Raw genomic sequence first — 10,926 nt, 5'->3', positions numbered from 1 at the left:
GCTGAAGGATATACTTTGAATTCCGTTGCACAGATGAAAAACCGCGCGTGCATGCTCTGCAGTCAAAACTAGAGATAGATAGATACATAGAGATAGAGATGGAAAAATGACACGAACGCACTGAGAGAGAGAGAGAGAGAGAGAGAGAGAGAGAGAGAGAGAGACTGTGAGAGAGATAGATAGATAGATGGAGAAACACAGGGGAAAAGAGCCTGAGATAGAGAGATAGAGATAGAGATAGAGATAGAGATAGAGAGAGAGAGAGAGAGATATGAAACAGACGAGCGGGTGGACGGGACGATGGAGCGGGAGGAGGGAGAAACAAAACGACGACCTCTTCACGGTCGGAATGTCGCTGGAAGAGCTTGGATTGGTTGGCAGAGCCGCTTCTATCTGTTAGCCGTTTATAACATGCGAGAAAGCGCGAGTGCTCGACTGCGTCAAGTGCTCGACTGCCTGCCTGCGCCGTCTCTCTTGCACCCGGCCCCATCTAACTCTACTCACTCGCCGTGTCTCCCTATGCACTAAGCCCAACGCTAAAAAAACTAAATCTCTTATGACGTTAGTAACGTTTTCCTGATGTTTTTACATCCATTGTTTTCCCTCTCGCTCTAGCTCATTCCTTTTCAAGAGCATATTGGAATATAAAGTAAATAATCATGCGTATGTTGAGGAGACGGTGGCGGTGTCATGAAATAAACATTTCTAATTACCAACAACGCACTATCCTAACCTCTCCATTCGAAGCGCTTGGAAATTCAAGTTTATTCTTGGTATGATATGCTTTTTCAGGAAATTTGTCGATAAACGCGTTCCCCGCACTTTCGACGTACGCATTTGCACGAGCCGCGAGATAAAAGACGACCTTTAGCGCGAAATAAATTGCACATATTATATTTTCGTCCGATTTAAGCCTGTAGCTGAAAAACACCTGTTTGCAGATTTATGATCACTTGATTCCGGCTCGATTGAATTATGAATTTTGCCGAATAGCAACTGGTAAATAGGCGTGACAAAAATGTAATTCCATCGATTGTCACCGCGTTGCCGCGAGCTCATTATTTAATTAAATCGAAGATACCGACGACTCGACGACGAAATCGGTGGCGTAATAATTCCATGCCTTTTTTCCGCCTCATTTTTAGCTTTCGTTTTTGCTTTTCTTTTCGATTTTTCTTCTTGTTCTTCTTCCCTCACTCCCCATAATGCCTTCCCATAATGCTCCTTCTCCCGTTCCTTTAATATGTTGGCATTCGCCAGTTTGACAGATACGTGAATAATCGTCACATACTGGCACAGCTTATAACAGAAAAATTAATTATTCAATAAATAAGAAAAATAGTGTGTTAAAGGAAGAAATGATTGTGCACGCGAAATCATATGCGTCGTTAATTTATAATTGAATATTAAAGGCCGTCGTTTCTCAGCTACTTCAAGATTATCAGTAGTGGTATTGTATATTGAGAAGCGCAGATCTAAATTCGCTGTATGCATGTATAGAGAGACACGCACGGCTCTATGTATATAATACCACAGCGATACAGAAAGCGATTCGAGTATTTGTTGCATTAATACATGAGGTTCGTATTGTAATTATTGCCTGAATGAATCATTACAATAATGATGAGTATGTCGAAGGCTTGTCAATGCATGTGTCATTGGCTGTTTGATAAACGAACTTTTAATTTACAATTTTTAAGTATGTTTATGGAAACGAGTCGCGATTCGGTTCTGTAAAACAAATGATCATGTAATATAGAAAGTTTGCACCGTAAGATATAACATTTCATGATTTAGTAATGTAAGGATTAAGCGGCTAGGATTCGGCTCTCTCGAAAACCTTACGACACTTGTATATGACAAGTCGGAATTCATGTGGCTCGTCTTCCAATGAATTCCATTGTGATTTAAGCACAATTGTACCTTTGTGCTTACATACATACAAATATTTCCGTATTCGGAGAAGAGTGATAATCAAAAATTTGTCACTCTTAACGTTAAATAATAGTTATCATTTTGGAATACAAAGGCCGTCATCTAATTGCCAGCACATAACCCCATCCGTCCCAAGCAATAAGTAAAAAAAAAATTAAATAGAATAGAATAAATAGGCGAATAGTAATGAGGTACGATGATTAGCCTTTTGCGTGTGCGTGTAGGCTGTCATTCGTAATGAATCGAATCGATAGCGATGTTTAATTTTATGATAATGCGACGTTTTCCAATTACCAAGATTAGTTTACCATCGATTACGAATCAAGCGGCTAACAAAGCCACGCCTAATATAAACACGGTGGGGGGGGGGCGCTCAGTCATAGGAAAGAGGTGCAGCACTGTTTCGTGCCAATATACAATAATGGAGAGAAATGCGTAACAGCGTTCCACTTGCATAGAACCAAAACCCATTGCGATGGGCGAATCGCACAGTAATAGCGCCTCCTCCTCCTCAACCTCCTCCGCCTCATCCACCTCATGCGCCACATTCACCTTCTCCTTCTCCTTGCGATCTCCATATTCAGATCTTCCTCGTTGCGCCGCGCTCGATCTCACGATGACAAATTGATTCCAGAGCGGCGCATTTCGCCTCAGCTCGTTAACCGAGCGAGCCTTAACAAAACCTAGAGCGGCGCAATTGCTTATCGGTGTCGGCAAGAAAGAAAGAAAGAAAGAAGAACCTTGGCGTCATTAACGACCGGCTTACGCGTGCGCCTATGAGTATCGCATAATTGCATAAGGTCAAAGTTGAACGGCTCCCTTGGCCTCGCCGATGCGGCACAAGGGTTCGTCCCCTCTTCCGCTTTACTCTTCCCCTTCCTCCCGATTGTCGAGCGGATGTCACGGGATCGAGGTACACAGTCTATCATTTCCTTGTCGTAGTCGTCGTCGACGCCGCGAGCGGGATCAAGGGACCAGGAAGCGCGAGCTGCGTACATGGGTCGCGATTTCTTTTGACACGGTGCCAGAGTCGCGCGCACGCGTATCTGCCGTCCCCCTTTACCACACCGCCCCAGCCGCCACGATGACGCGACCTCGAGGCGAAGACTCGAGCCGCGCGTGCACCTTGATTATATGCATATTATAATCGGGCTCGACGACTACTATTCATCGTTCGCCGCCCGCCTTAATTAGGAAGCGCGGGCGCACGATCGCTCGCTTTCTTAACCATCCTTAGGATCCCACCTCCCCCGGCCCCGTACCCCCCTACCCACCGTCACGCAGCTCGACTGTCGTTGCGGCAACCTCCTCGACTCGCCGCGGCCAGCCGCAAATTCGCGCTTTCCCTCGCTCCAACGGGTAGAGCGCCAAGGGGGTTTTTGGTTATTAGAAGCGTCGGAAGGGGCGGGGGATGGGGGGGGGGAGCAGGGTAACGTTGATGGGAACGAACGAATCCAGTAGTCCCCCCTTCCCCCGGCCCCATTGCCGCCGGCCTGCTTAACGAGAATTTCGGCATGCGTTGTGCGAAAAGTTCGCGAAGCTTTGTTCTCTGTTTGGAACAAAGGGGTGGACAGCGAATACCGCGATCTCAATAAAGATTCTCTCGGGGCAGCCGGGGAGCCTTGTTACAAAATCCAAAGAATAGACGGGAGGTCGAAGGCAGGGGTGGTACGTGTACATTCGACACTTTGTACATAGGCGATTAGTATCGAATGGGACGACGAGGGGGTGGGATTGGGGTACGGAGGCAATCGAGGAAAGGGCGAAAAGCATAACGGTTATGGTTTTAGAGCTATGGGCTACGGGCTACGGGCTACGAGCTATAGGCTAAGGACGAAGGACGAAGAGTCGAAGAAACGGGGGGTTTGCCCGTGGCGTTAGTATAGTTTACTCACCGCGCCAGCGCCATCCTGTCATGGGACAATCCAAGGGGGGGCGTCGACAGTGTATCCAGATTTGCGTGGGAGGACTTGCCGCTAATATTATAACCCACTGAACACATGCGCACGTTTTTTCTCACGGCCGTGACAAGGTGAGCCTGTCATATCATCGTCGTCATCACCGTACACATGCTCACGGGGCGCTCAATCTACGAATCGCATTGGCGCTCTCACCGCGGGTCAACTCATCTACGGAGCTCAGTTTCGTCACTCGATTCTTCTCTTCTCTGGGGGACTTTCCTCGGACGTGCAGTGCAGTACTGCAGCTACAACTGCGTTCTGCTGGCGGCTGGACAATGTGACAAGAGGGCAAGATTGTGTGTGTGTGTGTGTGTGGGTGTGTGTGTGTGAGAGAGAGAGAGAGAGAGAGACAGAGAGTGCGATGCTGTCGATCGGGTCGTGAAGAGGGGGAGTCGACAAGTAAGGGGAAAAAAAGGCACTTTTCCCTTTGTCGAACTCTTTATCGGTGCGCTCTTGGAGGGGCAGCAGCTGCTACTGATCCAGCGCCCGCGTCAACGTCGAGGTACAATAATAACCAAGGAGTTGATTCAGCAGCCGGCCGAGTTGGAACGAGTCATGAAAACACACTCTCGTACGCGCACACTGGCTGCTCGCTCCTTTACTCTCTCTTTCTCTATCTATCTATCTGTCTGTCTCTGTCTGTCTGCCACTTTATCTCTCTCTCTCTTTATGTCTCGGTCTCCCGTCCTCGCAATCAAGCTCCGACGACGAATGCACTCTTGGGACTGGGGCCGCGGCGCTGCTGCTTCCCTCTGCTTCCTTCTTTCTGTCCTCTTTCCTTTCTTCCTCCCTTCCTCACCTTCCTTTCTTTATGCACACGTGCCCGTCCGTCTCCGTCCGCGTCTCACTAGACACTAAAGTCGCGCCGCCTCACTCGCTCACTCTCTCCCTCGACGATGAGGCCGAGTTGCTCTGCGTGCGCGTGCACCTAGCCTTTCCCCGTCGAGGCAACGTTCAAACGACGGCGGCGTACCCCGAGGAGGCTCGAGTACGCTCCGCCACGGGGGAGAGGTCGACACGTAGCCAAAGTAGGAGGAGCGACGAAGGACGGAGGAGGAAGGTCCGTGTGGTTTTATTTATGGGGCTTGTGCGCGCGCGCGCGCGCGCCTCTTCACGTGCGTGTCGACGACGTCGGTGTCGTTGTCGCCTGTGTTTATGTGCGCGCGCGGCGTAAGTAATACGGATGAATAAAGAGTGAGGAAAAGAGAGAGAGAGAGAGAGACAGGGAGCCAAGGGAGTGACCGACTGAGCGTACGAGAGGGACGATGAGTTAGAAGGCGACAAGGAGAGAGTGAGAAAGGTAGATAGATGTGTGAGAGAGGAGAGAGAGTGAGAGAAGGAGAGAGAGAAACAAGGGGAAAAGGCCCGAAAAAAGCGAAAAAGCTAAGCGCTCGCCCACGTCCCACCTCCGTCCTGGGCGCTGCTGCTGACTCGACTGACTCCGGTTCTGCCTCGGCAAGACTCGAGTCGACGAGAGCCTCGACGGCGACGGCGGCGGTGGTGGCGGCGGCGACGGCGACGGCTCAGAGATACTCGCCCGCACCGTCCCTCCGCCCATCCCTTCCACCAGTCACGGCCTCAAATCGTCAGCAGCGGCCTCGTGTATCTCCGTCTCCGCTCGTGGCTTTCCGCCTACCTTCGACTCAACTCGGCCTCGCACACGCGGACGCTTCCCCCTACCAACGCAGCTAAACCACACCGCCGCCTCCGCCACCCCTTCACCGAGGGCCCCGACAGCCGTGCTGCTCGCGCCTCTATGTTCCTTCGTCGTCAACGTACGAGCGCTGTGAAAAAATTACCAGCACAATAAATGCGCTGAAACTCGGAAATAAATTGCCCGCTCAACGCATGTGCCGGCATTTGGTTTAAGTAATCGTTTCGCACGCGCGCCCGCCAGCAAAATAATAAAAGAAAAAAAATGTCAGGTGATTGGTTCAATCGAGCGATGCTTACATCGTCGGCTCGCTAGGGAATCGTTTGGACGGCGTTTCCTACTTTCCAAATAATCATTCTCTTCGCAACTTCCACACGAGGCTCCTTTTCTTAAGGGTTGGTAGCCGAAGCGAGCACGACAGGCAGACAGGCAAGCAGTCAAATCAACAGACAAACAGTAGTGAGAGGGGGAGAGAGATAAGTTTAAGAAACGAGGGTAGACCGCCGGAAAAAGTGGGGAAATACAGACGTCGGTAGCTCTACCTAACCACCCCCCTGGCCTCCGCCGCCGGGGCTTTCGCTCGGCCGCTCCCGAGGCCTTTTCAAACTTACTGGAATGGCCTTGCCGTATGGATGAACCACGAGAGGAAAAACATGGGGATGAAGCGCTACTGCCTACGATATATCGCCCGAGCCAATCGTCTATTTTTATTCCTCAGCTGACGAGACTATAAGTATAACTATAAGTGCTCATTATCATAATTGAATAACTATTCCTGATGCCTTACACGGCTAATTTCATCTTTACCCTTCCCATTTAATCCTTTATGCAGTTTTCATCACTGTTGCCTACTTTGCGCAGCGCAATTCCATCTCGGTAACGTAATCTCACTACACCTTACGGCCTATTGCTTTATTATTACGTTATTATTGTTTGTCTCTGAATCCATTATATTATTATTGAACGTTGCACGAATTGCGCGGCTCGCCGTAATATTTCAGCAAATTCTGCATATTTTCGAGCAAACAGTTTTATTCCCAATACCTTACCATTCGCGCTCACTATCCTGCTTATTGCGTGTCTACGATCGAACCTTCGATGGAGTAATTTGCACATTTGCCTTTACGGAACGACGATCAAAGCAAAATTACTGGAAGAGGCAACGAATCTAAAAAATTTCTCCGACCTTCGTCAAACTTTCCTAAGGCATTGGTTTTGAAAAAGTGAAACTTACCGGAGCTATCATTCGACCATTGGCCCATGAGGAAAAGTAAGAGAAGAAAAAAATTTGCCAGGAATCGAATAGAAGCAAATGTTAAATTAAATTGCCTATGCCCGTTCATAGGTAGACGACGGTCGTTGCACAATTCGAGACTAAATCACGGATGAGAAGATAAGAGACTGACAGAGAGATAGAGAGAGCGCGAGATAGAGAGAGCGCGAGAGAGAGAGAGAGCGAGAGACAGAGAGCGATAGAGAGAGAGAGAGAAAGCGAGAGACAGAGAGCGAGAGAGAGAGAGCGCGCGAGTGAGAGAGAGAGAGAGAGAGAGAGACGAGTATTCGAAAAGACCGTATTGAGCAGATTGGACGGGCAAAGGAGAGTTGGGGAAGAGAGCGCGAGGGACTCGTCCTCTCTCCTTCTCCTTGCTGGAGCGCGTTTTTGGGGTCGTATATTAATGGAACCGTGACGGCGCGCACCGGAATCACGCACGACGATCGTAAGGCGCCTGTGGGAATGGGGACCGATGAGCCTTCTTTTCTTTCCTCTCGCGACGGGTCGAGAGAAAGAGAGACGGACACGGCACAGCTCGTCGATCGATAAGACTTAGCTCGTCTTTCGGCTACGGCCCCTAACCACCCCCAGGGCCCAGTTTTCCTGATGGACCCAACCACTAATGCAGCCTCGGGCGTGCCCCTACAGCCTTCCTTCGCGTCTCTACGCCATTAGATCGTTATCCCTCGCACGAACGCTTCGTTCTCGTAATTGAAGTGGAAATAGCCGGGCTTCCCTCGGAAATTTTCCTAATAACGCGCCGTTACTAATGGCTCCGGCTGCCTTTTATTTCAGTCCAATTCAACGTTCGACAACGAGCAGCGACGTTTCGTTCCTCCGTATCCACATCAGCCGTCGCAGCGGCCACACGCGACAAATTTACGCTTAAATGCAAATAAAGTGCCTTTAGACGGAACGCGGCACCTTGCTGCACGTGCCACTGATTTAATAATCGCGGGCACTCGGCTTAATTTAGTCACGCTTGCGCATCACAAGCATTCGATTACTAGAAGCCAGAGAGAGTCGAGCTTCCGGTCCAGCTGGAAAGTCGTGGTCGATAGGAGGCACTCGACCTGGGGTGCCTGGCACCGCGTAAAATAACATAATCGCGGACTAATTGACAATTTGATTATCTCGATAGGCGCTCGGACAACGAACAAAGGCCACGGCACCTGGTTCCCATGATCGGAGCAATGAGGTCTTCTTCATACGGCGAGCGCAGAAAACTCGGCCTTTCTCCTCGGGGTCGGCAGCCACCAGACTCTTGCGTCCACGCAGCCGCGTGCTACGTAATAATGCGCGTGTGCGGAAAATGCCGGGAGTTCCGGTGAAAGGAACGCGGTCCGTCCCATTCCCGCAAAAATTATGCATTTGCAGGTACGAGGGTGAGGTCACCGGGGCGATGGGATTGGCGGCGGGAGGCGTAACGGGTGGGCGGGGGAGGGGGTGCGACCGGACACTCGAGGGATACTCGACGGAGAATTGGCCAAAGACCTTGGCTATCGTGCGCCGTCAAGGGGATACGACGTCCTGTGCACTCGCACCTGCCGTAATTATGCCGATCGCTAATACGCAGGAGCACACCTTGACGAGCCAATCTCCCGGCCGATGATTTATGCCAGCGTAATTGCGGAAATAAGTGGCTAGCGTCTTGGCCGAGGGCCGCATTACTCTCCAAGAGGCTCGATGGCGACGATGCGATCGTGGCTATACTTTATATCCCCCTGTCGTATTTTATAAGCGTGCGAAGGTTTTTGGTCGGACGAAAAGCTGGGCCCCGGGGCCTCGGCTTTTGTTAGCAGTTGGAAAGGCGGCTAAAGTTACGGAAGCAGCGATGCTTTCGTCGTCGTGTAATTAGCCAATGCTCGTAACACTCGTAAATTGCTCGTGCCCCGCGAGTGGGAGAAACAATGCGCGTACGTGCGTGCGTGTTCGATAGAGAGTGAGAGAGTAAGAGAGAGAGAGAGTGAGAGAGTAAGAGAGAGAGAGAGAGAGAGAGAGAGAGACGGCAAGTCATAATTGGCGCACGAAAACTTTCGCCGGTTTTCCACGGCATTTTTAGCGGGAAAAGGCACTTGATACAGGTCGTGTAACTTTCTCGAGCGGCACGCCGTCCCGGCTGAATTAATTCGTTGGCTTGTTACGTCAGGAACCGCGGCGGCACCGCTCTCATGCGACCGCCTCGGGTTCCCTTGGAAAATTGACGGGTGCACTCGGCCAAGCCTTTTTCCCATTCGCAAGCGACACTTTTCGTACGCTTAAAGAGTGGGAAACCCGTACTTAGCGGACCCGTGAGCTGGTTGTGCAAAACATCGAGAAGGTGGACGGCTTGTGCGTCGTCGACGTTCAGATTTCTTGTATAATAGAATTGCGTGGGTGAAAGTTGACATGCAAGGCGCCATTGGCGTAGTAGGCTTATTTTCGTTGCGGAAAATTTCCGTCTATCTAATCAACTTTTTCATGCGAATTCGATTAATTAAGCGCGACCAAATCGTGTCGCTGGAACTGGTGCGGCGGGGGGAGGGGGGGGGGGGTCGTTCGTTAACAAAACATACGCTTGCACGGCTTGCGATAATTGTAATTTTCGAGTAATGAGATGATGGCCCGCCGTCGTGAAAAAGGAAACGGTATTTATAACATCGAAAATTAATACAATTACGTTAAGTATATCCTTGAGCGATACTTTTTCGTTCATCCGTTTCGGTTACTATCGTTAGTCCTGGAATGAAAGTTCATAAATTCATTATTATAATGCCACTATTCTCGGTATTAACGTGACAACAAATATATCTAAGCTGCTCTATATCTTGTCTCTCTTCTATTATTAAGATAATTTAAAACAAAAAAGAAATTCACATTAAACGACTAGAAAACAGTTTTTAGAGATTTATAAGAATCGACATTATTATGAATATATTATTATAATAATACACAATTGTACATTTTAGTTAAAAGCGTATTAACCAATATTAAATTCGCAATAAACATTTGCTTTTAATTAATACGAACAAAATTGTTACGCCAGTGATAGTTTGTATTTGTAAAATATCCTTGTCTTCCTTAAAATCTTATAATCGTAATTTAAAAGGGGATATTTCATTTTCTTATTTAAATCGTTTAAGTAAGTGATTGTAATATAATAATAATAATAATAATAATAATAATAATAATAATAATAATAATAATAATAATAATAATAACAATAATAACAATAATAATAACAATAACCGAAACAACAACTACACAACAACGATAAACGTAGAAGTATTTGGAAACAAAAGCATGGAAACATTTATAAATAGAAAGTCCCTACGTTCAATATACTTCTTAATGCTGCTTATTAACAACATACTTATGTAATGTTCAACAATAATGAAAATGTTAGTTAATTTTAAGACGTTAAAAATAGAAACTACGATTGTGTCGATTAGAAAGACGTTCTATTCGATACAATACGATGTTTTTGTATAAAGTGGATCGCATAGATTCATATCAGCGACTAACACACAAAATTATGTATAATTGCATAAGCGAGCAGTTTCGTAAAATCCGAAACAAAAAAATATTCAATATTACCAGTTATCCAATGCATTCCAGCGCAATAAATTGCTTAGAAACGACATCGACATAAACAATAAAAATTACGATTAAAATACACAAAATTTGAATAGTTACGTTTGCGTAGCGGCGATCATGTTATGTCCTCGGCGATTGTACCGTGGAAATTGGCATTTTTTCACGCTAAGCAGAAGCAATAAAACAACAAAGATAAACTGCTACAGAATAGACGATTTGTTATTCACATTCGCTCGATTCGTTTGTTTGACTTTAAAACGTAAGCATAGCCTTTGTTTTTCTTTTGTTAAAATATGTGTGTTCGATGGCGCAAAACGAGCTCAGCCTAATTATTCGCACAACTGTAATGCTACGCATTTAGATTATGTTTACTTAAATCTATCATTGATACACACATGAAATAGATCGCTTTCGACGCATCGATGTTTCGTAATGATATAAATAAGTTCGAAGGTTTTATAAAGAAGCGTAATGATTTTTCTTATTAATAGCTCGTTACTAACAAGCATTTAATTGCATCGACTGGC

General features: G+C 47.4%; 1 protein-coding gene across 1 annotated transcript in view; it reads right to left on the bottom strand.

Annotated features, from left to right (window-relative positions):
• The window catches only part of LOC105362225 (speckle-type POZ protein-like), a 41,662-nt gene extending 37,469 nt beyond the window's left edge, over window positions 1–4,193 (bottom strand). Inside the window, 1 exon segment of the mRNA XM_011499598.1 lies at window positions 3,831–4,193. Coding sequence (XP_011497900.1) covers window positions 3,831–3,937 — 107 coding nt within the window. The 5' untranslated portion in view covers window positions 3,938–4,193.
• Window positions 4,194–10,926: the final 6,733 nt, after the last annotated feature.

Source organism: Ceratosolen solmsi, unplaced genomic scaffold (assembly GCF_000503995.2).
Source record: "Ceratosolen solmsi marchali unplaced genomic scaffold, CerSol_1.0 scaffold35, whole genome shotgun sequence".
Taxonomy (NCBI): domain Eukaryota; kingdom Metazoa; phylum Arthropoda; class Insecta; order Hymenoptera; family Agaonidae; genus Ceratosolen; species Ceratosolen solmsi.
Note: the sequence above shows the minus strand (reverse complement) of the source record. Positions and strands in the feature narration are given on the sequence as shown.